Source organism: Pan paniscus, chromosome 21 (genome assembly GCF_029289425.2).
Source record: "Pan paniscus chromosome 21, NHGRI_mPanPan1-v2.0_pri, whole genome shotgun sequence".
Taxonomy (NCBI): domain Eukaryota; kingdom Metazoa; phylum Chordata; class Mammalia; order Primates; family Hominidae; genus Pan; species Pan paniscus.
In genome coordinates, this window is record NC_073270.2 from 67,618,989 (window position 1) to 67,645,376 (window position 26,388).

The 26,388-nt window shown below is 55.3% G+C and overlaps 1 protein-coding gene across 3 annotated transcripts in view; it reads left to right on the plus strand.

Annotated features, from left to right (window-relative positions):
• The window catches only part of CDH4 (cadherin 4), a 712,793-nt gene that overhangs the window by 609,914 nt on the left and 76,491 nt on the right, over positions 1 to 26,388 (plus strand). For all 3 annotated transcript variants that reach the window (XM_034947466.3, XM_034947467.3, XM_063601128.1), the window contains 2 exons: positions 1,785 to 1,940; positions 9,855 to 9,999. In XM_034947466.3, coding sequence (XP_034803357.1) covers positions 1,785 to 1,940; positions 9,855 to 9,999 — 301 coding nt within the window. The remainder of the gene's footprint in view (positions 1 to 1,784; positions 1,941 to 9,854; positions 10,000 to 26,388) is intronic.

Sequence of the window (26,388 nt, forward strand, 5' to 3'; positions counted from 1 at the left end):
CATACAATTTTCACCTGTGCTTGCATAACATATGGAGAAGAAAATGCTTTAAAACAAATCTTATTTTTTTCTCTGAAGTTTATTAAAGATGCAGCTAGTTTCCTGAGGACTTCTCCCCTAACTACAGCTCTGGAATCTATCGTTGCCCCTGTTTTTCTGCTTTCAGATTTGGAAGTTTCTGTGTCATCTTTATTGATGACTTTGGTGTCTGCTGCTTCCTGCTTTCTTGTTCCTTTCCTTGTGGGATTGAGCGTTTGGTTTGTTGGCTGTAATTCCATTTTGATTATGAAAACATTCAAGGTTATGGGTTTGCAGGCAGTCTACCTCTGGGCTTCACTGTATAACAGTCGCGTTGTTATATTATTATTAAACAAAAGAAATATTTTTAAAAGCCTCTAAAAATAACTTTGGTTCCTGTTGACCCAATGGTTATTTCGCAGTGTCATTCAGATTTCTAAAAGGTCTTTTTTCAGTTTTGTTATTAACTTTTAATTGTATCATTTCAGTAAAAGGTCCTAGTCAGGCCGAATGCGGTAGTTCACACCTGCAATCCCAGTGCTTTGGGAGGCCAAGGTGGGAGGATCGCTTAAAGCCAGAAGTTCGAGACCAGCCTGGGAAACATAGTGAGACCTTGTCTGCACAAAAGAATTTCAGAAATTAGCCAGGCGTGGTTGCCAGCACCTGTAGTCCCAGCTACTCCGGGGCTGAGGTAGAAGGATTGCTTGAGCACAGGAGGTCAAGGCTGCAGTGAGATATGATTGCCCTACTGCACTCCAGGTGACAGAATGAGACCTGTCTCTAAAAAAAAAAAAAAAAAAAAAAAATTCCTGTTCCATTTTGTTTTGGGGGTATTTTTGGGGTTTCCACTACAGCACACTGTATTATGAAATGTTGTGATGGTCCTGTGGGCTTTGAGAAAAAAAGTGGTATATGCTAAAGACATGCTCAAAGTTGAATGCAAATCCATTCATCCCACCTTCTCAGTTTCACCTTTCAAATCCCCGTGGCCTCCCCCAACTTCCCTGAGGGAACCCCCAGGCTCTGGGAAGCGCCACTCACCTATGGTGGGCTGGTGACCACCAAGTCCCCCTCCTCATTACAGGAGGTTTCGCCTCAACTGAGTGAAAGACGTGCATCTTGTTTTTAATGCTACCAGTGTCCTTTCTGTTTCCCAAAATCTTGTATGAATCTCAATCTTTGCTCAAAAACCAAATGAAGCCTTTGCCTAACCCTTCCCCATCCCAAGTAAAACTCGGAGTTTCCTGTCTGCCTGTGTCTTTCCATTTCCTCCCCCAGTTAGCAGCCTTTTCTAGCTTACTTTGGACTTGGGACCCGGATAACCATCATTCAACTGTTTTCTAAACAATTAGAAAGGCTGGGACACACATGCATTGGGTCCTAGTCTTTTCTCTCACTGTGGAGGTTGCTCTGTTTTCTTGCCTTTGTCTAGTCCTGGGTTTGATGTCAGAACACGAGGCCATTTTATACCATCATTTCCATTGTTTTCATCTGTGCCGTGGATGTCTGCCAGGCATCCCGAGTTCTCGGTGTATTTGCTGAGTTACTGACAGGCCCTAGACCTGCAGTCGGTGGCTCTCAGTGAAACCCTGACCACCAACTGTCCTTCCACTTCCCAAAGTGGATGAAAGATCAGCTGTGGTCCCCATTGTACCTGAAAATGGTTGAGCTCAAGGAACTCATGAGAGGGGATGAATGTCAGAGATCGGCCCCGGGCCTCTCCTCACCACAGGATAACCTCTTCTCGCTTTGCTCCTGCCTTTCAGATCCGGTCCGACAAAGACAATGACATCCCCATCCGGTACAGCATCACGGGAGTGGGCGCCGACCAGCCCCCCATGGAGGTCTTCAGCATTGACTCCATGTCCGGCCGGATGTACGTCACACGGCCCATGGACCGGGAGGAGCACGCCTCTTACCACGTGAGTGTCCACACCCGGCTGAGAATGGGGCCCTGGGGTGGCGATCCCAGCCCCACCAGGCCTTGGCAGGTGCCCCCAGCAGGGCCATGCCTGCCCTAACTCTACAGGCAGCACTCCAACTTTGGCCTGGAGCAGAATCCTGGGAAGCTGGGGAAAGCCCAGGTCGCTGGGCACTGTCCCCCGTCTAATTCAGCAGGGTGGGCCCAGGGTGGGCCTGGGAAACTGCATTTCACACACTCCCCAGGACGCAAGTCAGGCCTGGGCCCACACTGGGAGAACTACTGGTCCAGAAGGCCTCCATCCACGTGGTCTTCTGCTTTGGATGGCTCTGCGGGGCTGGGAGTCAGGGTCACCAGCTGCGATGCTCCCTCGGGGCCCCTCATGCTGCTCTTGGCCCCTTTCTCCGAAGCACAGCCCATTGTCCCTCACACCCTCTCTAGGCTGGGACAATAGTCCTGCAAGCTTTTCATTTCCTCCGACGTCTCTCGCGGCAGAAAGAGCCTCTGAAAGGAGAGCCGCGCTGATTCCCTGTCAGGGGCTGTGCACGGAAAGAAATGCTAGAGAGACACGGGGCTGCGGCCTCAGCTTCCAGGGGGCGGGCCTTCTCCTCCCGGGCCGAACTGACCCTGGCTGTGAGGAGGGGGCCTGGGCCATGGTGAAAGCAGTGGGGAGTGCACATCCCTTCACCTCAGGGTCCAGAGCTGTCCATCACGTGTAGGTGAAGGCCTCACCAGCAGCGCAGAACAGGCTGCAGCCAGATCGCGAGGGTCACACCCAGACCTGCCCCTGGCCAGATGTGAGCTATTGGGCAAATGCTGTCGCCTCTCCTGGCCTCAGTCCCTGCTCCTCCTCATGGGGTTGTTCTGAGGACTCCAGGGTTAACCCTGGTGAGGCGTTCAGCACAAGCCCGTGCTGTCAGGGCCGTGTGCTTCTCCGTGGTAACTTGGGAGCAACCACGGAAGACTTGGCCCCACCTGACAGTGTCACCTTGCTCGGCTCCACCTTCGCTTGGCTTCAGTCAGTGGCACCAAACAGGGCCCGACCCTGCAGCTTCTCACGTCTGTGACTATTTGTTTTGGGGTTCATTCATTCCATCTCGCACCAGAAGGAGGCTGCATAGGGGCAGGGAATCCTCCGGCTTTTCCACGCCAGATCTCAGGCCCAAGTACAGAGCCTGGCCTTCAGGGGGCTCACTAAGCATTCAAGGAAGGGAGGGCGTTGACAGGAGAAGATCGGTTTTGCTGTTGGCCACAGTGGCCTCCCTGACAGCCCCTGAGGCACCGTCTGAAGCAGGGTCGGAGCTGGATGGATCCTGAGGAGCCCACTTGGGAGGTGGCTGCCCTAACCCCAGTCTGCACCGGGGCCTTATCAGTCCCTCACGGCTGCCTCCTGGGAAGGCTCACGCCTTGGCTGGGTGTTGGGGAGACCTGATTGACAGTGCCTGGGCCTCGTGTGCTGGGCCCCCCAGGAGTGGCCGAGGCAGAACCACAGAACCAACCAGAGACTCCGGCTGACGCCCCCTGGCTATGCAGCAAGAGACAGGCCCTCAGCATGGCTGCTGGCTCCCAAAACGGGCTTTGGGCTGCCGTCAACACGCGTCTACAACAGGCTCAGGAACCGGAACTCAACAGCCCTTACTGCCAAGAAATAGCTACAGACCAAGGACTTAGGGAGAGACACAGACACACACACACACACAGATAGAGATACAGAGACAGAGAGGGAGACAGAGACACAGAGAGAGACATAGGAGACAGAGAAGAGAGACACAGGAAATACAGAGACAGAGGCATACAGACAGAAATAAAGAGAGAGACTGACCGTGAGAAACAGATTCAGAGACAGAGACTTGATACAAGTCTTGCCACATCTAGATGTGGGGCAGGGGGAGCCAACCCTTCAACTCTGTGAATTCCTGACACGTGTTTCTTTCTGTTGTTTTTTTAACCAAGGCAGACTTGGAGCGGGGTCAGACCACTTCTTCCTGGTGTGGCATTGCACATGCAGCCTGTGGGTGCTCACTGGGGCATCCAAGGGGCACCAGGAGAGCTGGGTCAGCCCACTTCTCCCTGGTGTGGCATCGCAGATGCAGCCTGTGGGTGCTGGCCGGGGCATCTGAGGGGCACCAGAAGTGCTGTAGGGCTGCCGGGTGCCTGTTGCAGGAGGACTCAGGACCCAGCACTTGCTGAATGCACAGTGATTCCCGGGTGACCCGCACCAGCAGAAGGCCTCTTCCTTCCATTTCATCTTGTAATTCCTCCTGGAAACCTGGAGCTCAGAGCTGGCCCTCCCTGCATCATCCCCAATGAGCTGTTTCTCCTCCATGGATTCTCACCAGAGGCAGCCTTCGCATTCCCACCAACTCCCCGGAAAAGGTTTCAGGGCTCAGCTACCTCTGCACACAGCACGGCTAGGGGACGGGGACCTCCAGGGCCACCGCTGGACAGTGCCCCCTTCATGCACCTTGAAGCCTAAGGCACAGCCTGCAACCCAGCCTGGGAGTTCTGCCCACAGCAGGGGTCCGGCTGTGCAGGGCGAGAGGTTGGAATGGCCACTCCAAGGATCTGGGTCACCCACCCCTCTGTGATTCATTCCCAAGGCCCTCCTCTCATGCACAGGTAGAAATTTTCAACCCACCATGTGCAGAGACAGTGGCTGGCACTGGGGAGGAATCCAGCGCCCCCACCACCTCCTGCCATGCCGTGCAAACATGCCGTGTAAACATGTGGTGTAAACACGCTGTGTAAACATGTGCAAACACGCTGTGTTAGCCCTTTCATATTGCTATAAAGAAATACCTGAGGCTGCGTAATATAGAGAGAAAAGAGGTTTATTTGGCTCACGGTTCTGCAGGCTGTACAGGAAGTATGGCGCCGGCATCTCCTTCTGGGGAGGCCTCAGGAAGCTTCCACTCATGGGAGAAAGTGAAGGGGAGCAGATGTCCCACGTGGCAGGAGAGAGAGAGGGACGGAGGTGCCAAGCTCTTTAAACAACAGGCCCTGGAGTGCACTCAGAGCAAGAATTCACGTGTTACCACAAGGGCAGCACTGAGCCATTGACAAGTGATCCACCCCCATGATCCAAACGCCTCCCACCAGGCCCACCTCCAACACTGGAGGGCACATTTCAAATGAGATCTGGAAGGGATGGAACAACCAAACCACGCCACACACCTCCATTCGTCTGTTTATTCTTTCTGCCTAATGCATATGCAGAGCTTTGCTCAGCACCAGGCTCTACCCAGGAAAGGTGCAGTGCCTCTGTAGATGGTCCTGCAGCAAACCCCCAGAAAGATGGGGGTCACAGGCTGGTGGGGACCAGGGACCTGGGTCCCACGCCTGCAGGCCCCAGCCCTCACCACGGATGCACTCAGGCCTCCTGCACTCCCCACCTGAGCTGGCCATGGAAGAAGATGAGGGAGCCCAGGGCACTGGGGGTGGGGCTGCTGGTGAAAGGTCAGGCCCACCTGCCCCAGCCACCCACGTGGCTTGCCAGTGCGCAGACACTTTTACACACATGTTCCCTTCCCTTCTTTTGTTTTTCTTTTGTTTTTTGAGACAGGGTCTCACTCTGTCACTCAGGCTGGAATGCAGTGGTGCAATCTCAGCTTACTGTAGCCTCAACCTCCCAGGCTCAAGCAATCCTCCCACCTCAGCCTCCCAAGTACCTAGGACTTTTTTTATTTTATTGTATTGTATTTTTTGAGACAGAGTCTCACTTCGTCAGCCAGGCTGGAGTGCAGTGGTACTATCTCGGCTCACTGCAACCTTCGCCTCACAGGTTCAAGCGATTCTCCTGCCTCAGCCTCCCAGGTAGCTGGAACTACAGGCACCCGCCACGACGCCCAGCTAATTTTTCTGAATTTTTAATAGAGACAGGGTTTTACCATGTAGGCCAGGCTGGTCTCAAACTCCTGAGCTCAAGCCATCTGCCTGCGTCAGCCTCCCAAAGTGCTGGGATTACAGGTGTAAACCACTGCACCAAGCCCATGTTCCTGTCTATTTCCTGCCTCAGCCCTGAGGCTTCATGGTTTTCTCCCTGCTTTGAAGATGAGAAATGCAGTCATCCCACATCGCCAGCATCTCTTGCTGCCTCCTGCACACCAGGTTCTAGGAGCAAGCTCGTGGAGATCATTAGTTTTATCATCCTCATTTCCCATTTTCACAGTGAGGAATGGTGAGCCCTGAGATCTGGCTGGACTCCAGCCTTCTCACCCCTTCAGGGACTGCAGAGTCAGCAGGAGATGCAGGGCCCAGAAGGGAGAAGAAGCTGCATCGTCTGCCAAATTCTGGAATGAAGCCCTCAAGTTCCACTTGTAGCTAATCTCTCTGTCCCACCGAGATGGAGGCCTTGGGGATGCCTGGCTTTCCTGCCCTTCCCTGGAGAAGGAAGCCCCTCCCTGCAAGCATCACACTCCTCATCAGACTCCAGTGTGATCCCAACTCCGGATTTCCACCTTGTAGGATGCCCACCAGGGTCTTTGGGGGCAGCTGTGCCAGCCAGCAGGGGTGTGTTAGTTCTCTGCACTGTGTAACGAATCAGCACAAACTTAGTGGCTGAAACAACGCCCTATGAGTTCACCGTGCTGTAGGTCAGAAGTCCAGATGGGCTTGGCTTGTGTTTCTGCTCCGGGTCTCACCAGGCCAAAATCAAAGTGCCGGCCAGCCTGGGTGCTCCCCCGGTCCTAGGGAGGACCTGCCTCTAGGCTCACCGGCCTGGGTGCTCCCCCGGCCCTAGGGAGGACCTGCCTCTAGGCTCACTGGGGCTGTGGCAGGTCTGGATCCTTGTGGTTGCAGGACTGAGGTCTCCATGTCCTTGCTGGCTATTCGGGGGGCCACAGCCACCCCCTGAAGGGCACCTGCATGCCTCGGCACGTGTCTCCTCCACTGTCACCCAGCAAGGTGCATAGGATGCCCGCATGCCCTTCTCTCCTGCCTCCAGCTGGAGAAGGTTCAGCTTTCGAAGGCCCATGTGGTTGGATGGCGCCCACCCAGCCCTGTCTTAAGGTCAAAAACGTAGCCCAGTGGGGAGGGAGCACATCTGTCTTCACATCTGGGACCAGCACCTGACATCCTTGGGGCCATCTTAGAGTTTTTCCTGCCTCCCCAGTGTCTTTGGATCCTGTTCCATTTTCCACCCAGCTCTGTGGGCTGAGGGTGGCGAGGACGCATCCCCAGCCTGAGTACGCTGACGACTGTGACACGTGTCACCCTAAAGCCAGCTTGTAAACATTCAAACGCACAACACGCACAAGTGCTCACTGCTGGCTTTGCAGGGTGATGCTCCAGAAGATTCCTTGAAGGATTCCGTAAGTTAGACACATTAGCTCACCCAGCCACACGCTGTCATCTTCCGAAAGTTTTCTAACCTTTCTGAGCCTCAGTTTCCTCATCTGTAAAACAGGGACCAAGACAATGCCAATCTCACAGATTCTGATGAAAATTGGAGTTAACGTGTGTAGGGTTCTTATAGCACTGCCTGGCCCTGAGCAAACGCACGGTGCGTGTTGGCTGCCGATGTCACTGATGAAGAAAGTCTCCAACACCTGCACCCCTCGGCCACTTCCAAGACCCTCATGGACTGTTCCCAGTTCCATACGCCTTGAAGGGAACCCACACCCACAATTAAGATAGGAGGAAAAGAGAGCAGCCAAGAGGCGGGAGAATTAGATCCCACACACATCTGGACAGTCATCTGTCAACAGACACGTTTCCCCCGAGCGCCTTCCCGCCCCAATGCCAGACCACGCCCATGTATTAATATTTCCTAATCTTGTCTCCCGGAACGAGGATAGAAAAATGTCCTATTCAAGATGTTGTAGGAAATGCACTCTGCGCCTGACGCTCCGATTTGCAGGTTGCAGAACGCTCGGAGGACTCCTCCACCCGTGTTTGCGTGTTTCCTCCACCGCCATGGCGAGGTCACCTCTCTCAGGCCCACCCTGGGTGTGCCCAGCCTGAGAGATGGGCAGGGGAGATTTCAACAGGAGCTGTCAAATGTAATTGAATCTTTTGGGGTTGAGGCAGGGAGTGGGACAAGGAGGACACAGGCCACGGGCAGAGGCGGTATTTCCTCGTTATCCGCACTCGCACTGCTCCCGCTGCTACAGATAGCACCTGAAACTGCTTTAGTTAGGAGATAATAACTTTAATTTTAGCTCAGAATTACTTTTCCCCCGAGGCCCTGTGACCTCTGGGCGTGTGGGAAACACATCCACAGCAGGACGGAGCTGCAGATGGGTTGGGGATGGGGGAGTCTGCCCGCGACGGGGCGGGGACAGCCGGTTCCAGCAACCACACAGCACTTCAGGCTGTTTAAACATGATATGTAAAGCTGACCTGGCGTGCGTGCAGCCACATCTCGCGTGGCAGTCTGCAGTTCCTCCAGGAGTCAGTGCTAGTTTGTCTCCTTACTACAGCACAGATTGCCTCTTTGGGTAAAGCCAGCCTCTAGATCTTCCGTAAACACACAATGTAGGGGGTAAAATTCCACTCTGGATGGTTGGAGCCAAACCAAAACACTGGTATAGGCATGGACACAGTTAGCTCCTGGGTTTCCCTGGGGCAGGCGTGGAATTCAGGGCCCCCCTGATCCCCTGAGTTCGGGGGAGTGGCAGCGGCCATGTGAGGCAGGCCACCAAGGGGATGATGTGGAGACCCGTCTGGCATGGGGCTTCTCTCACGGCCACCCTGGGCTGGGTGATGTTTTGCTGCAAATACCTTGAGTGAGGTCTGTTGTGTCCAACTTTGAGGGTGATGTGGAGTTTTGGCAGAAAGATGTGAGCTGAGGACACCTCTGGGTGACCGTCCAGCTCTGGGTGGAGAGGCCTCGGATGTGCCCTTTCCACTCCCCGACAGCCCCTCAGCAGCCCCCTCGCCTGCCGGCAGCGCCCAGCCTCTCTGTGTCCTCTGTCTTGGCCTGTTCTTGAGGTCTCAGCTTAAGAAGCCCCTCCTCCGAGAGGCCTCCCTGGCGGCCACCACACCCACTGATGGCTTCTTCTCTTCCCGGTGTCCATTGTCCCTTGGATGGAAGCTCCAGGGCAGCCACACTGCCTTCAGTGCACAGTAATCTAGGGTCCAGCCCAGCACCTGCCATTGCAGGCCCTTGATGGGCATCTGCAGAACAAATGAATGAGTGAAAGAACAAATCCAGAACTTAAGGGGTGACTCTGAGAAGCTGCTGCGGAACCTTCCAGCCCAGGTTCAGCTCTTCCCTTTTCACCTCGAAGATGGTTCCTGTGACGTTCCCGGGAGCTCCACACAGGCCTCCCAGCCCTGCCTCTCCACGGATCCCCCCACACCACCACCCATATTCCTCTGCTGTGCCCAAGAGCTGACAGGGCACGCAGACGCAGAGGAGCCTGGAACTTGTCCAGGCTGGACTCTCAGTGGACGCCCAAATGGGCCCAATTCCCAGCTCCAGCTCTGGCCCTTGCACACCCCGGCCTGTCTCCTCCCCATCTCCCCTGGGGACTAACCTTACAGTAGCAGGAGTTAAGCCCCCGCCCAATTAGGCACAAATGTCTTTTCTGTTGCCACTTTGGGTGGACATCACCCCATCCAAGGGGCACCTGTCCTGCTCCAGACATCTGATCAGAACAGTCGGTGGCTCACGGAACAGTCGGGCAGGCATGGGAGGTCCTGGGTGGGCCTGGGCCTGACCATGGGGTGTTGGGGGATTATGCTGGCTTCCAGCTCTGTGCGTCGCCCCACTCTGCACTCTCCTGACCCCCGTTTCTGCAGAGGAGAGAGCTGAGGCTCAGAGAATTCCATGACGTGTCCAAAGCCCCCCGGCCCCTATAGCCAACCTGCTTCTGCCATCAGTCTCCTACCCCAGCACCGCGGGTCCCAGGCCGCTCTCAGCTGAGGGGGGGTGCCCACCCGCCACTGGGCCCTGTCTCTGCTGCTTTTCCAGCTCCGAGCCCACGCTGTGGACATGAATGGCAACAAGGTGGAGAACCCCATTGACCTGTACATCTATGTCATCGACATGAATGACAACCGCCCTGAGTTCATCAACCAGGTCTACAACGGCTCCGTGGACGAGGGCTCCAAGCCAGGTGAGGCCTTTAGCATTTGCTTGCTGGAGACCCTGTGGGCTCTGCGGGTGCAGCACAGGCCCTGAGGGCAGGGGAGGGCTGCTTAGTCCCCGCTACCAGGATGGTGCCACGGGACTTGGGTGCAGACACACAGCATGCAGCAGACGTCCACCAAAGCCCCTGCTCTCACAGGCCTTGGGGTCAAGGGGGTTGCAGACCACAGATGAGAAGCGATTGCAGCCACAGCAGGGCCAACAGACTGGGAAGAAAACCTGGGCACTGGGAGTCCTGGGGACAGCAGTGGGCCTGGGCAGGCCCCTCTGTGCAGCTGGCGTGTGGGCTGGGAGCTGAAGCCTGAGGTGGAGCAGCTCCCGGAATGGGACTGGGGTGGGCTCCTGGGCAGGCGGAGAGGCTAGGGGAGCAAGGTGCCCATGCCAGGGCCTGGGGAGGCAACGAAGTCAGAGGGCTGAGGCCACTGGAGGCCTCCCAGCTAAACGTAAGATTTGGTTCCAAGCAAAACGGGAAGCGAGAGAGGCCTGGACTCCCCCCACAGAGGCGATCCTATGTGACTGAGGCTGTCTGCTCCCCTCAGAGCTGACCCAAGAGCCTGTCCCCCGAGACTTCACTCTGGCACCGGTGGCGGCGCCTGCTTTTTCATGTGTGGGGCCCTAGCTGAGCGTGTCATGTCTTGCATCTCTGCCGTCTGTGACTGCCAAGAAGTGGACGACCCCCACCAGCAGTGAGGAGGCTCAGGCCAGGGAGGTGAAGCAGTTGCAGACCCTCAGGGCACACATGGGTTAGAACCTGGGTGTCCACATCCCCACGGGGCTGGCACAGCCCCCACCTGCTCATCCAGATGCCGCAGGTGGCCCGGGTCTGTGGGTTAACAAACCCCAGGGGGCTTCTGTGTGAGGGGAGCAGCTCCCCACTGTGGCTGCCTCCTGCATGGGGGGTGGAGAGGGGTCCTCTTTGGGACAAACCTTTGCCCGGCTTGGGTTGGGTGGGGGGAGGTGAGGTCACTGAGGAGACCTCTGCTGGGGCTGCCCCTAAAGTACAAGACACCAAGTAAACGTGAAGTTCAGAGAGTCAGCAAAGCACTTTAAAGTGTGGCCCAAGCACCATTTAGGACGGACTTACACTAAGAGAGTAATCCTTGCTGATCTGAACTTCAAGTTTAATGGGGTGTCCTGTATTTTCACCAGCAACCACACCCCTGGCCAGTGCCCAGCAAGTGACAGCTTCCAGGCTTTACAGAAGTTGGCAGTCCTGGGCAAATGGGAGGCTGTTTCTGCATTGAAATCTGCAGCACATGGAGCCCAAAGCCAGGGCCAGCTCCCAGGGGCACCACACGCCCCTGCAGGCCCCCAGAGAGGGGTCAGCAGCATCCCAGCTCTGGGACTGGAAGGCAGGCCTTTATCACACCTGCTCGTGGAGGTGGCTACGTGGGCGGTCCCCAGGCTATAGTGTGAACAAGGTGAATTATACCCTCGGTCCGCCCCCAGGGCTGCAGTGTGAACAGGGTGAATTGCACCCTTGGCCCACCAGGGGTGCAGTGTGAACAGGGTGAATTGTGCCTTTGGTCCACCCCCAGGGCTGCAGTGTGAACAGGGTGAATTGTGCCCTTGGCCCACCCCCAGGGCTGCAGTGTGAACAGGGTGAATTATACCCTCGGTCTGCCCCCAGGGCTGCAGTGTGAACAGGGTGAATTGCACCCTTGGCCTGCCCCAGGGCTGCAGTGTGAACAGGATGAATTGTGCCCTTGGCCCACCCCCAGGGCTGCAGTGTGAACAGGGTGAATTGCGCCTTTGGCCCACCCCCAGGGGTGCAGTGTGAACAGGGTGAATTGCGCCCTTAGCCTGCCCCAGGGCTGTAATGTCAACAGGGTGAATTGTGCCCTTGGTCCACCCCCAGGGGTGCAGTGTGAACAGGGTGAATTGTGCCTTTGGTCCACCCCCAGGGCTGCAGTGTGAACAGGGTGAATTGTGCTCTTGGCCCACCCCCAGGGCTGCAGTGTGAACAGGGTGAATTATACCCTCGGTCTGCCCCCAGGGCTGCAGTGTGAACAGGGTGAATTGTGTCCTTGGCCCACCCCCAGGGGTGCAGTGTGAACAGGGTGAATTGTGCCCTTGGCCCACCCCCAGGGCTGCAGTGTGAACAGGGTGAATTGTGCCCTTGGCCCACCCCCAGGGCTGCAGTGTGAACAGGGTGAATTGCGCCCTTGGTCCGTCCCCAGGGCTGCAGTGTGAACAGGGTGAATTGCGCCTTTGGTCCGCCCCCAGGGCTGCAGTGTGAACAGGGTGAATTGCGCCTTTGGCCCACCCCCAGGGCTGCAGTGTGAACAGGGTGAATTGCGCCTTTGGCCCACCCCCAGGGCTGCAGTGTGAACAGGGTGAATTGCACCTTTGGCCCACCCCCAGGGGTGCAGTGTGAACAGGGTGAATTGTGCCCTTGGCCCACCCCCAGGGCTGCAGTGTGAACAGGGTGAATTGCGCCTTTGGCCCACCCCCAGGGCTGCAGTGTGAACAGGGTGAATTGCGCCTTTGGCCCACCCCCAGGGCTGCAGTGTGAACAGGGTGAATTGCACCTTTGGCCCACCCCCAGGGGTGCAGTGTGAACAGGGTGAATTGTGCCCTTGGCCCACCCCCAGGGCTGCAGTGTGAACAGGGTGAATTGTGCCCTTGGCCCACCCCCAGGGCTGCAGTGTGAACAGGGTGAATTGCGCCCTTGGTCCGTCCCCAGGGCTGCAGTGTGAACAGGGTGAATTGCGCCTTTGGCCCGCCCCCAGGGCTGCAGTGTGAACAGGGTGAATTGCACCTTTGGCCCACCCCCAGGGCTGCAGTGTGAACAGGGTGAATTGCGCCTTTGGCCCACCCCCAGGGCTGCAGTGTGAACAGGGTGAATTGCGCCTTTGGCCCACCCCCAGGGCTGCAGTGTGAACAGGGTGAATTGCGCCGTTGGTCCGCCCCCAGGGCTGCAGCGTGAACAGGGTGAATTGCACCCTTGATTGGTTGTCTTTCAGGATTATGACACACGGGTGCATCCAGTGTCACTGAAGGGAATGAATGTGACATTATTTCACTGGAACCATGGGCAGCTGGTCCTCAGCCGTCCCTTAAGGGGCAGGCAGGGGGTGAGCAGATTAGCTCCAGGCAGCCAAAGAAAACGGATGAGGACACGGGAGCCCCTCACAGGGGTGCAGATGTGGAGGAGTGGGCGGCAGGCCAGGCACACTCCTCACACAGATACCACTGGCCTCTCTCCCGGAGACCCAGGATGCTATTTAAAGGCGCCTGGATTTTCCTGGCCTTTCTATCACAAATCAAACCTCCCGTGTCTTACTTTTTAAAAAATCAATAGCGAAAGTCTTCCCAAAAGCGCAATTGACTTTGCTCGTTAGGATAACAAAGAGCAAACTGCGGAGCCGTGGCCTCATAAGTCCACGTAAGCCAAGCCTGGAGAGCCCGGCTGCCCGGCCATTTGCAGAGCTGGGCGCGGCCTGGCAGCCAGAGGACATATCGATGCCGGGACCCCGGAGTCAGCCCTTCTTCCCACCATTCCTGAGCTTTTCCAGGACTATGTTGAGTGAAATGTCCATGGACTCTCAGAGCCCCTGGGGGATCGGGAGTCTGTCTCTGGTCCCACAACAAGCTGTCTTTGTGCAAAGGCCAGGACGGAGCTGGAGGTGTCACTGTCAAGCCCACCTCGGTCACCCTTCACCCATCCCAGACAAGGGCGGGGAGAGATGGTGTCCATGCAAAGTGTGGCTTGCTTCTCTCAGTGGCGGTCTTCCCAGGACTTGGAAATCATCTCTACAATTTCTTCTCTTCCATCAGTAAATTACAATAATAGAAGGGTTCTACACAGTGCCTTTGTGGGATAAGGAAAAACTACCGCCAGAAATTAGTCATTATTCTCTGGAAGGACAGGGTAATGAAGGGTTTCAGATGCGTGTTCTAATGGAAAACAAATGGAAAGATGGGTTAAATATTGACTCAGCTCCAGAGGAACTTCGAAGGCTTGGGGAGTTCATCTGGGGACATGAGCACGCCAGTACAGGCCCGGGATCCATGAGGGTCCTGTGTGCCCCCGACACTCTTCTCCAGCCCCCCGGGATTCACAAGAGTCCTGCATGCCCCCCACACTCTTCCCCAACCCCCCTGGGATCCACGAGAATCCTTCATGCACCCCACACTCTTCCCCAGCTCCCTGCCCCAGGATCCACAAGAGCCCTGTGTGCTCCCCATACTCTTCCCCAGCCCCCCAGGATCCACGAGGGTCCTGTGTGCACCCCACATTCTTCCCCACCTCCCCCACCCCGGGATCCACAAGCGTTCTGTGTGCACCCCACACTCTTCCCCAGTCCCCCAGGATCTACAAGGGTCCTGTGTGTACCCCACATTCTTCCCCAGCCCCCCTGGCATCCACGAGGGTCCTGTGTGTGCCCCACATTCTTCCCCAGCGCCCCCGGGATCCACGAGGGTCCTGTGTGTACTTCACACTATTCCCCAGCCCCCCAGGATCCACAAGGATCCTGCGTGCACCCCACACTCTTCCCCAGCCCCCCCGGGATCCACGAGGGTCCTGTGTGTACCCCACATTCTTCCCCAGCGCCCCCGGGATCCACGAGGGTCCTGTGGGCACCCCACACTCTTATCCAGCCCTCCTGAATTCATGAAATCCCCTGGGGCACTAGTGACCTGCCCTGCTGGGCTCAGAGGGTGTGGCAGGCACCGTGGCTGGCTCTTTTGTGGTTGGGGCACAGAGTGAGATGTCTTGTTAGTGAGCAGGATGCAGAGCCCACCCCAGGGGCTCCCCGAGCAAGGGGACCATGACTGGGAAGTGCAGGCAGGGCTGGCAGTGCCAGGTGTGGCAGCGCCCCTGGCTGAGATGTGTTTCCAGAGTCTCCCCGGCTGGTTTTCAACCCCACCCTCCTTTCTCCTCCAAGAGATGCTCTCTGCTGCAGCCACCATGGCCTTGGAGGCCGAAAGCTTGTTCCTAAGCAGCTGGACAGCCCTGGGGGTGAGGGGAGCGTGTCTTTCCCAAGAGTCCCCGCAAAAGTCCCAAGGCAGGTTCTCGTGGGTCTCACTGCCCTGCCCCTGCCCCCATACCCCTCCCCAGGGCAGAGGGTGACAGCCTGTGGCACACAACCGGGGGACACCCTCCATCTTCATGCGTTCCGCGCTGTCTGGGATTGTGGGCGGCGCGTGTGCGTTCGCCATGGAGTAAGACGGGGCTCCAGGAAGTGGGCGTTCCCACCGAGGCCTTCGGCCCGGGCTGCTTATGTGACCCTAAGCCTGGTGAGTTCCGATGGTGGGAGAAGGCCCTGCTGGGTGACCCGCAGACCTGTACCACAGACGTTTTCCACAAAGAAATCAACGTTGGTTTATTTCAAGTTCCCCAGAAAGTGGAACCAAAATCAGGGTTCCCTCCAAAAAAAAACAAGGTCCACCTGAAATGACGGGGGGGCCGAGGATTTTTGCCCAGTTTCCAGTGGGGCCTGAGGCCCACGGAGGTGACTAGGGGCCCCCCATGTGCAGGGGGCTGGGGCCTGGCTTCGCAGCCCTCACTCCGTCCACCCAAGCTTCGCCACTTTCGTCTGCTGCGTTGGGCTTCCCGATGGGATTTCACTGGAAGAAATGACTTCTCAAAAAAATCTTTTAATTTTGAGATAATTGTTGAGTCACATGCAGTTGTAGGAAATAAGACAGACAGATCCTGTAAGCCCTTCAGCCAGCCTCCCCCAAGGGTGATATCTTGCAGAACCGCAGTGCAGGTCACAGCCAGGAAACTGACCTTCGTACCGGCCACAGCCCCTACTAGGATCCCACCCGTTTGACCTGCATTCATTGGTGTGTCTGTGTGTGTGTGTGTGTGTGTGTGTGTCTCTGTGTGCATCTGTGTGTGTGTCAGTGTGTGTCTGTCTGTGTGTCTCTGTGTGTCTGTGTGTCTCTGTGTCTGTGTGTGTCTCTGTGTGTCTCTGTGTCTGAGTGTGTGTGTCTCTGTTTCTGTGTCTCTGTGTGTCTGCATCTGTGTGTGTGTCTGTGTCTGTGTGTCTCTGTGTGTCTGTATGTGTCTCTGTGTGTCTCTGTGTCTGTGTGTGTGTCTGTGTCTCTGTTTCTGTGTGTCTGTGTCTGTCTGCATCTGTGTGTCTGTGTCTGTGTGTCTCTGTGTGTCTGTGTGTCTGTGTCTCTGTGTGTGTCTCTGTGTCTATATGTGTGTCTGTGTCTCTATGTCTGTGTCTCTGTGTCTGTGTGTCTGCGTCTGTGTGTCTGTGTCTATGTGTGTCTGTGTCTGTGCGTGTGTCTCTGTGTCTGTATGTGTGTCTGTGTGTGTGTGTGTCTATGTGTGTCTGTGTGTCTGTGTCTGTGTGTGTGTCTGTATCTGTGTATGTGTCTCTCTGTACATGTCTCTGTGTCTGTATGTATATCTGTGTCTCTGTGTCTGTGTCTGTGTGTCTGCATCTGTGTGTGTGTCTGTGTCTGTGTGTGTCTCTGTGTCTGTATCTGTGTGTGTGTCTGTCTGTGTCTCTGTATGTGTGTCTGTGTGTGTGTCTGTGTCTGTGTGTCTGTGTGTGTGTCTGTATCTGTGTATGTGTCTCTCTGTACGTGTCTCTGTGTCTGTATGTATATCTGTGTGTGTCTCTGTCTGTGTCTCTGTATGTGTGTCTGTGTGTGTGTCTGTGTCTGTATGTGTGTCTGTGTATCTGTGTCTGTGTGTCTGCGTCTGTGTGTGTCTGTGTCTGTGTGTGTCTCTGTGTCTGTATCTGTGTGTGTCTCTGTCTGTGTCTCTGTGTGTGTGTCTCTGTGTCTGTATGTGTGTGTCTGTGTCTGTGTATCTGTGTCTGTGTGTCTGCGTCTGTGTGTGTGTCTGTGTCTGTGTGTGTCTCTGTGTCTGTATCTGTGTGTCTCTGTCTGTGTCTCTGTGTGTGTGTCTCTGTGTCTGTATGTGTGTGTCTGTGTCTGTGTATCTGTGTCTGTGTGTCTGCGTCTGTGTGTGTGTCTGTGTCTGTGTGTGTCTCTGTGTCTGTATCTGTGTGTCTCTGTCTGTGTCTCTGTGTGTGTGTCTCTGTGTCTGTATGTGTGTCTGTGTCTGTGTGTCTGTGTCTGTGTGTCTGCGTCTGTGTGTGTGTCTGTGTCTGCATGTGTGTCTGTCTGTGTGCCTCCCATCAACCGTAACCTGTGGCAACCACGACTCTATTTTCATCTGTAGTGTTGTCATTCCAAGGCTACTATAGAAATGGAATCACAGCCGTGTGTTCCCTTTTGGGACTGGCCGTTTTCCTGCAGCATCGTTCTCTGGATATACAGCCAGGTCGTATCCATAGCTCGTTCCTTTCTATGGCGTAGAACTGATGGACGCTGGGCGGTTTCAACTCTGGGCCGTGATGAACTGAGCTGCTCTGAGCACCCATTCCTGCATGGGGTCTCATGTGAACATAAGTTTCCATTTCTCTAGAATGAATGCCCGAGAATGCAATTGTGGGGTCATCTCGGAAGCAGGCGTTTGTTTTGTGGGGAACTTCCATGTTCTCTGCCAGAGGGGCTGCCCCGTCGCACACTCATCCCGCCCTCCTGAGAGACCCGGATTCTCGGCATCCTCACCAGCATCTGATGTTGTCATCACTTTCAACGTTAGCCATTCTGAGAGGTGCATGGTGGCCCCTCGTGGTTTTAATGTGTTTTCCCTCTGGCAAATGGTGCTGAGTGTCTTTTCCTGTGTTTATTGGCATCTGCGTGTCCTCTTCAGGGAAACGACTCTTCATGGCTTTCGTCCATTTCCTACTACATTATTCTTTTACTGTTGAGTTTTCAGAATTCTTTACATATTCTAGATACAAGTCCTTTGTCGGATATGTGGTTTGCAAATATTTCTCCCACTCAGTAACTTGTCTTTCATCCTCCCCCAGGGTCTTTGCGAGCGAAAGTGTTTAATTTGGAGGAAGTCCAGTTTATCCATGCTTCCTCTTACGGAGCAGGCTTCAGCATCAAGTCTGAGAGCTCTTCATCAAGCCCTAGGTTCTGAAAATGCTCTTCTCTGGGTTTTCTAACAGTTGTTTAGGTTTGTAGTTTACGTTAGGTCCATGATTCATTTTGAGTTAATTTTTATATAACATGCGAGATGTAGATCCAGGTGTATTTTTTGCTCATCTCTGTATTTTCCGTGACTGCCCCAGCGCCATACATTGAAAGGCTGTCCTCCCTCCAGTGAATTGCTTTGACATCTTTGCAGGACATCCATTGGGCACATTTGTGTGGGTCTGTTCCTAGGTTTATTGGTCTGTGTGTCTCCTGCCAACACTGCAGGATGACTGTAGCCTCACGGCCAGCTTCGCTGCCGGGTGGAGGGATGGCTTCGTGGACAGTGTGAGGTGGTCATGCCCTGGCCTTCACCTGTGTCCCTCCATCAGGGTGGGAACGTGCACACAGCACTGCCCGTACTCAGCCCCCTCCTCAGCAGGCAGGGGTTCTGCCATGCTGTCCACGGCAGTGCCGCGTGACCACAGCATGGCCCTGGGGTGGCCCCAGGCAAGCTCCTTCCCACTGCTTCACACATCTTCAGTAAAAGAACAAGGACAGTGCCTGCCTCATGGGCGGGGAAGGTCAGGGGCAGGCGTCTATGTGGCTACCGGCAGTGACGCTGTCATTGACAGTGTCCTTATTATCTGCAGCTGTAACTCCTTCATATTAACAGCAACTTAATAATACATTCTGGCTCAAAATATCAGTTCATTTTCCTGACTCCACCAAGGTAATTCTGTCAACTCAAACCTCTCTTAATAAATACAAGACAACTTTGAAAACCACCTGTGTTCCAGATTCCTCAGAGCACCGAGGTCCACGGGGTCCTTGCCTGGTCACCCTGCTGGTCTGCCTGGCAATCCCTGTCTTCCCTGAGGGCTGAGCTACACCTCGGATATGCATATTTGTGAATTATCACAAATTCCAAATCAGCCATGTCTGAACGATGCAGTTTTCTGGCCTGGGATGGGCCAACCATGGCCATGCCTGAGGTCTGGTTCCCAGACGCTGGCCTGCCAGGAGGACTTGGGTGCAGGTGATTTATGAAGGACCTGCCTGCCCCCAGGAGATGTCTGGGAGGGAGGAGGAGGTGCAGGATGCCCTGACAAGCAGAAACAACACCTCAGAAGGGCCCCAATGCAAGGCAAGATTGCTGGGTTCTGTGCAAGGCCCCAGCAGGTTCTCAGGAGGGGAAGAGGCATCACTGAAAACGACAGTGACCACTGAAGGCGTCTGTCCAGGTGGCATCCAGGCCCCTGCAGGGTTGGCTACAAGCCACAGCTGCTTTCCCCCTCCCCTCTAAAGGCCCACAGGCTGCATTTCCCAAGGGCTCCTCCTGCAGGATCCTGGCATCTATATCTGCAGGAGGACTCTGAGACCCATGGAGACCTGTGCTGAGAAACAGCCACCCTTGCCCCAGGGCAGAGAAGTACCTGGGGACCCTCTGGCTGTCTGCCTGCAGATCAGCATGCAGCCCCCCAGGGTGCCTTTGGGTCTAAAAAGGTGTGTTCTGTTCCTTTGAACTGGACCTTTTGAGAAGAGCAAGCAACAGATGAAAAATAGCTGTGGCCGCCACCCTGACCTGAAGCTCACGCGCCCACACCTGCCTCAGCTGTCCACTCTGCCTAGTCCCAAGAACCGCACTGGACGTGGGCTCCGCTGGTCTCCACCGACGATCTCTGCTTCTCTGCACCCAGGGGCAGGGCCAGCAATGAGGCCTAGTGAGGTTCCACGTGGGAAGGACACGCCTTCCGCTGAAGATGCGATCATGCGGTCATCACAGAAACGCGGCCGGCAGCATTCGTCCACTCGGCCAGGTGCCAGGCACCACTCTTAAGTTCTCCATACAAAACAGCTCACTAAATGCCACGACAGCCCCAGGAAACGGCTAGTTTTATTTCCCCCGCATACAACATGAGGAAGTGAAGGCACCGTTCTGTAACAGTAAAGACCCACAGCAGCTGGGAGGGAAAGGCAAGACTTAGAGGCCAATAGACGGGCTCCTGAATGCCCCTGCTAACCACTCTGCAAACCGCCTCCCCTTCCCCGCCTGTGTGTTAGGAATGCCTTTGGCTGAAAGTCACAGAAAACTCAACCACAGAGAACCCAACCACAGAAAACCCACCCACAGAAAACCCAACCACAGAAAACCCAACCACAGCAGCTTGAACCAGTGGAGGCTGGGGTGAGAGCTCAAGGCGTCGGGCCGAGGGCTGTGTGGTGGTCACCCCGCTTCTCAGTTCTCACCACGTCGTCACGAGGTGGCTGCGGCGCCCCCAAGCGTCACGTACACCATCAGGCAGGAGGGAGGAGGGGGCAGTGTGTAGCATGGGCAGTTTCCTGTAGGAAGAAGTCCCAGGTGGCTGTGTTGTCCCGTGGGTAAGGTGGGCATCTTAGCTGGGTGCTGCGGAGGGCACCGGGTGGGAATGCAGGAACCCCACCCTCCAGAAGCCCACTGTCCAGTTGAGAAACCCAGAGATACATCCGCTTCTCAAGGTGCAGGCCTCACACCTGGGGAAAGGCAGGGAAGCAAACGTCCCAGGCCACTGTGAACGGGAAGCGCCTTTCCCTGTCCCCGGGCCCTGGCAAAGGCTGTGCCCTCAGCCTGGGGCGCTGTCCCCCACGCTCTGTGCCAGCTCCTTTCCTCCTGCAGCTCACAGCCACTTCTGCACAGATGTCTTGCCCTGGCCTCTCCCCCAGGGAGCCCCCTCCACGCCCTGGGCGACTCCCTTGACACCCGGAGAGTCACTCAGGTGGCTGTTGGTCTCCACCACCGGGTTCCAGTTCTGAGCACAGATACCCCATCTCCTCCTTCACCCTTGCCATGGAGGCTACAGGGAGAGCCCAGCCTCAGCCTGACCCCGGGGGCAGCTCGCAAGCCTTGATGACACCTCAGACGTGTCCCAGCACTAGCTCCTGGTTCTCCCAAGGTGGACTCATTCTGCAAGATGGGCAGGAGTCCATGAGGACCTCCTTGGCGGGGGGCGGTCCTTGATGGACAGGTGGGGTCCACACAGGCGCAGAGGGAGGCAGATGTCTGCCAGGCCCACTGTGAGGCCAGGCATCTCGTCCAGGGCAGGAGGGCAGTGGACAGCCAGCCTGCCATCCATACTGCCTGGTCCCCTGGACCCCTCGCTCCCCATCACTGACCAGTGACTGTTTTCCACCGCTGTCCCCCGCAGCATCAGAGAACAAGCTCTCAGGGCTCGGGAACTCACCCAGGCTCTCGGCATTTCTCAAAGTGCCCAGGGAAAGACACCTCCGTATTGATGATTTTTTAACTAAAAAGGGCTCTAATCGGGATGTGCTACTTCCTCTAACCCCTCGTAACTGTGTGGGGCCTATATTATAAGTTTTGAAATTAATGTCATTTTAAAATATTAAAAAGCAGGGAAATCTACGTGCTGCAAATGAAGTCAAAGAGACCTTCATCTATACAGCACCAAGTTTTTGCTTAAACAGATTATTCTATTAGTGGGCCCCGTTTATTTATTTATTTTATTTCTTTGCCGGCAGAAGTCCCCCTGAGGTTAGTGCACAGATGGCACTAGATACTTGAAAGTCGTCTGAATATTAAGAATTTAAATCTCTAGCCTCAGTGATTTGAGCAGAAAGCCAATTATGGGGCTGAATTAGTTTTCAAATTAAACTGCAATTGAAGGCTTGTGAAATTAATCCTTTAAGGCGCATGGCAGCGTTGGTACATGAATTCCGAGAAAGAGCCGAGCCTGGCAGCCTCCGCTGTCTCCCCCTTTACCTGTTAGCACGATCCATAAGGAGGTGTCCAGCATCTCCCACGTGAAAGACGAGGCTGCTCCTCACCTGCAGCCGGGGCGGGGGATGCTGACCCGACTCGCTGCTTCCTTCATGGGGAAATATTCAGGTCTGTCTGCTGGGGGAGAAGGAGGTGGAAAGAGGCCTCCAGAGAAAGCCCTAGAAAGATGGTTTCCTTCTCATTCTCAAAGCCCACGGGGCAGGAGAACTCACCTGGGCACCCCAGGTTAGCGCAGATGCCACTGGGTGACCGTTCCTCGGCAGAGGGCACAGGTGAGGGACTGCTGGCCGCATCTTTCCTGCGGGGAGCCCAGTTTCAGGATTTACAGCCTCTGTGGAACGGAGCCCTGCAGGGCTCGCACTTGAGCGTGGCCCAGATCCTGCGTCACTGGAGAAGCGAGAGGGCCAGTGGGGACACGGGGATCCAGGTTCCCACTTCCCAGACACCAGAGCCAGTGCTGCTCACAGCACAGGAAGGAGGCCAGAGGGACAGAGCAGCTCTAGGTGCAGAGGAGGAGCTGAGGCTCCCGGAGGTAAAGCGAGGGTGCAGAGCCCTGAGGCTGGGACGGCTGCCCTAGTGCCGAGCCCCACCTGGCCTCCAAAATCACCCAGGGCCACAGAGGCTCCTGCAGATGGAAAGAGGCCCCCGTCTCCTCCCAGCCTTGCCAGCATGGGTTTCCGGACACTGCCTGCCTCAGCTTCAGCTTAGCCCCTGGGCGGGTGGACTGGAGCCCTGCCCCCCAATTCACATCCATCCAGCACTTCAGAATGTGACCTTATTCAAAAATAGTTCTTTGCAGACATTTTGTCAAGATGAGGCCAGTAGGGTGGGCCCTGAATCCAATGACTGTTTTCCTTCTAACAAGAGGACAAGACACAGGGCAGGGCCTAAGACGGTGGAGGCAGAGGCTGGAGTGACGTGGCCACAAGCCCAGGAGCACCCAAGTTGGACGGTGCCCCCACCCCAGGAGCTGGAAGAGCCAGGGCAGGGCTGCTGGCGCTGAGCCCTGTGTGCTGGTGCTGCCTCCTGGCCTCTGGAGCTGACAGGGCCAGTTCTGTTGCTTCAAGCTCCCCATCTGCGGTGCTTTGGCACAGCAGCCCAGGAGACCAGTGCAGTCCCCTTTGGGGAGAAGCCTGGGGAACCCCCTGGTTTCGCCCACTTCCCTCCCCATGCAGCCAGAAACCCCGTCCATCGAACATCCTGCCACTTGGAGCCTGTGGGTAACGCAGCGCATGCCCCCAGAAACACAAGAAAACACATTGCTGGGGAGAGGGCTGTGTGACCCAAGCCACAGAGACCACGTCTGCTGATCCCAGGATCCTGGAGCAGCCACTGTGGCTCAGGGACTCCAGACACAAGGGGCCCATGGATCCAGTGAGGTCAGAGGCACCGCAGCTCCCTCTCCAGGACACACTCACTCAACTCCCAGAGCCAAGCCCTTGCCAGCGCGGACGGCGCCCATGAGAGGACCGAGGGGGAGGTGGCCCCAGCTTCCCGGGCAGACCCTTATGAGACAAACCCGATTATCTCCACCCATCATTCCCTCCTGAATCCACTGACAAACCAGCCCTGGTGAGTTCGCTGGGGCCTTCCAGGGCAAGGCCAAGTGCAGCAGTTGTCCTGTTGCCCTTGACCCCTGGCCGTGGTCCTCTCTGGGGCTTCACGGGGCCACTCTCCTGCCCTGTCACCCCCCCGGGTCCTGGCTTTCTCTCCAGTCTGCTGTGCAGCACAGCCTCCAGGGCTCTGTGCCACACCTGGGGGATTTTCTGCCTAAATCCACCCCTGAGTGGATTCAAGGCAGCCTCGTGAACTTCAATCTGTGTGCGCCCAGACCTCATGCCCCGACCCCTGCCTGGCCTCTCCCTGTGCTCCCACCCCTGCCCCTGCCCCACAACAGCTCTGCCAGGTACCCCTCCTGCCACCCTGCATCCCTCGCTGCATCCAGCAGGAGGCAGTGAGCTGACTTCCTGGCTAGTTAATGTAGGTGATGAACTGACTTCCTGGCTGATTAGTGTAGGTGATGAGCTGGCTTCTGGGGATGGTTAGTGTAGATGATGGACTGACTTCTTGGAATGGTTTATGTAGGTGATAACTGACTTCCTGGCTGGTTAGTGTAGATAATGGGCTGGCTTCCTGAATGGTTAGTATAGATAATGGTTGGCTTCCTGGCTGATTAGTGTAGATGATAGGTTGCTTCCTGGCTGGTTTGTGTATGTAATGTGTTAGTTTCCTGTACTGGTTAGTGTAGATGATACCTGGCATCCTGGGTGGTTAGTGTATGTAATGGGTTAGTTCCTGGGCTAGTTAGTGTAGATTATAGCTGGCTTCCTGGCTGGTTAGTGTAGATGATAGGTCGCTTCCTGGCTCGTTAGTGTATGTAATGGGTTAGGTTCCTAGACTGGTTAGTGTAGATGATACCTGGCTTCCTGGCTGGTTAGTGTAGATGATAGCTGTCTTCCTGGCTGGTTTGTGTATGTAATGGTTTAGTTTCCTGGACAGGTTAGTGTAGATGATAGCTGGCTTCCTGACTGGTTAGTGTATGCAATGGGTTAGTTTCCTGAGCTAGTTAGTGTAGATGATAGCTGGCTTCCTGGCTGGTTTGTGTATATAATGTGTTAGTTTCCTTGGTTAATGTAGATGATAGCTGGCTTCCTGGCTGGTTAGTGTAGGTAATGGCTTAGTTTCCTGGGCTGCTTACTGCAGGTGTGGTCAGAATTCTATTTTTATATTTGGTCTGGTCATTGCTCGTGTTTATATTGAACATCTTAGCAGCACCTAGGATCATACGGTACCCTGTCACCACCAGCATCCTGGCACTGAGGTCATCAAGGGACCGAAGTTTCCTACCTGGAGGACCCTCAGTTGTTCTGTAGTGGCCGCACCACCCCCTGGCATGGGGGATTTTGCCCAGAGGACCCTCGGTGCCACCCCCTGGCATGGGGGATTTTGCCCAGAGGACCCTCGGTGCCACCCCCTGGAATGGGGGCTTTTGTTTATGAGCTTCAGCCCCTGGGGTATACACAACATAGGTCTCAATGCTTGGCACAGAGGGATGTTCAGTAAATATTTGTTCCAGGCCCCACTCTGCTCTCAGAAACGATGTCAGCTTGGACAGCCAGGGTTTTCCACACCTGAGATTTTTTCCTTAGGATAAACTCCTAGCAGTGAATTTGCTGAGTGGGCACATTTTGAAGGGTTTTGTGTATGCACAGCCAAACCGCCTCTGAGGAGCTGAGGCCTCCCCCTACCCCCGGAGGCCATGGAAGGTGCCAGCTGCCCTCTGTGCCATCACGATTAGGTACCATCATTATTTTAAAGTAGCTTTTGCACATTTGACATGTGGAAAATGTCTTCCTTTCATTTCTTTGATCAATAATAAAGTTGGTTTTAAAAAGAAGGAGAAGCAACAGAAAGCCCATCTGTGTTAAAGATGTAGGATCCAGACCCTTTGGCAAAAGGGCTACACCCCAGCGTTCCAGCAGGTGTGTTGGGTGTGAGACGGTCAGTGCCTTCTCCTCATTGTGCCTTTAGATGTTTCCCGGTGAGTGTGTACTAGTTATCATGAGTGTGTTTTATTTCTGCATCCAGAAAAGAATTCTCAAAAGTGTATCATTTGGCCTTAAAAAGCAGATTCCTGAGCGTAGCAAAAAGAAAAAAGCGTAGATGCCTAGATGGAGCATGTTTTCGCAGTTGGCCAGAAAGCAGGGAGCGGTCCTTGTTGCCAGAGAGTGGGATCCTGAGCCACCTCCCAAAGAGGGGCCCTGCCGTCGCCCTTTCCCGGGAAGGAGACGATGTCGACGGCTGGGGGTGGTTCTTAAGAGCAGCGTCCATCCTCAGGGAGCATCCAGTGAGGAACCAGCAGGAGAGAGATGGGTGGAGGCTGCCTTCCAGGTGCCCACGCACACACAGCTGTTTCCAGAACACTCGCCCTGGGCGCATGCATGTTTGACTCTGAGCCTGGGATCTTGAAGCCCTGCTCTCCCTTCCTGAAACACTGACACCCTGGCTTTGCCAGTCCAGGCACTGTGTCAGAAGCAGGGGACCTCCCCTCAAAGAGCTTATGATAGGCCAGGCACGGTAGCTCACACCTGTAATCCCAGCACTTTGGGAGGCCAAGGCAGGTGGATCACCTAAGCTCAGGAGTTCAAGACCAGCCTGACCAACATGGAGAAACCCCATCTCTACTAAAAACACAGAAATTAGTCGGGCATGTTGGTGCACGCCTGTGATCTCAGCTACTTGGGAGGCTGAGGCAGGGGAATCAGTTGAACCCAGGAGGTGAAGGCTGCAGTGAACAAAGATCATGCCACTGCCCTCCTGCCTGGGTGACAGAGCAAGACTCCATACAAAAAAAAAAGAGAGAGAGAGAGAGAGCTTATGATAAAATTGAGCCCAAGTAAAGTGGGGGATTCCTGGGTGCTCATCACATTTTCCTCCTCCCCCCAGGCCCCTCCTCCTGTGCCCTGGAGGTGGCCAGCAGCTCTAAGTGCAGGATTTGCCTCCTGAGGCAGGAGGCGAGCAGAGGAGGGCACCATGGCATTGGTTTAAAGCCATTACTGTCTTGAGTTAATGAAGAGCTAATGTGATAAAAGCCACTGCAAGCTTCTAATGAGCAGT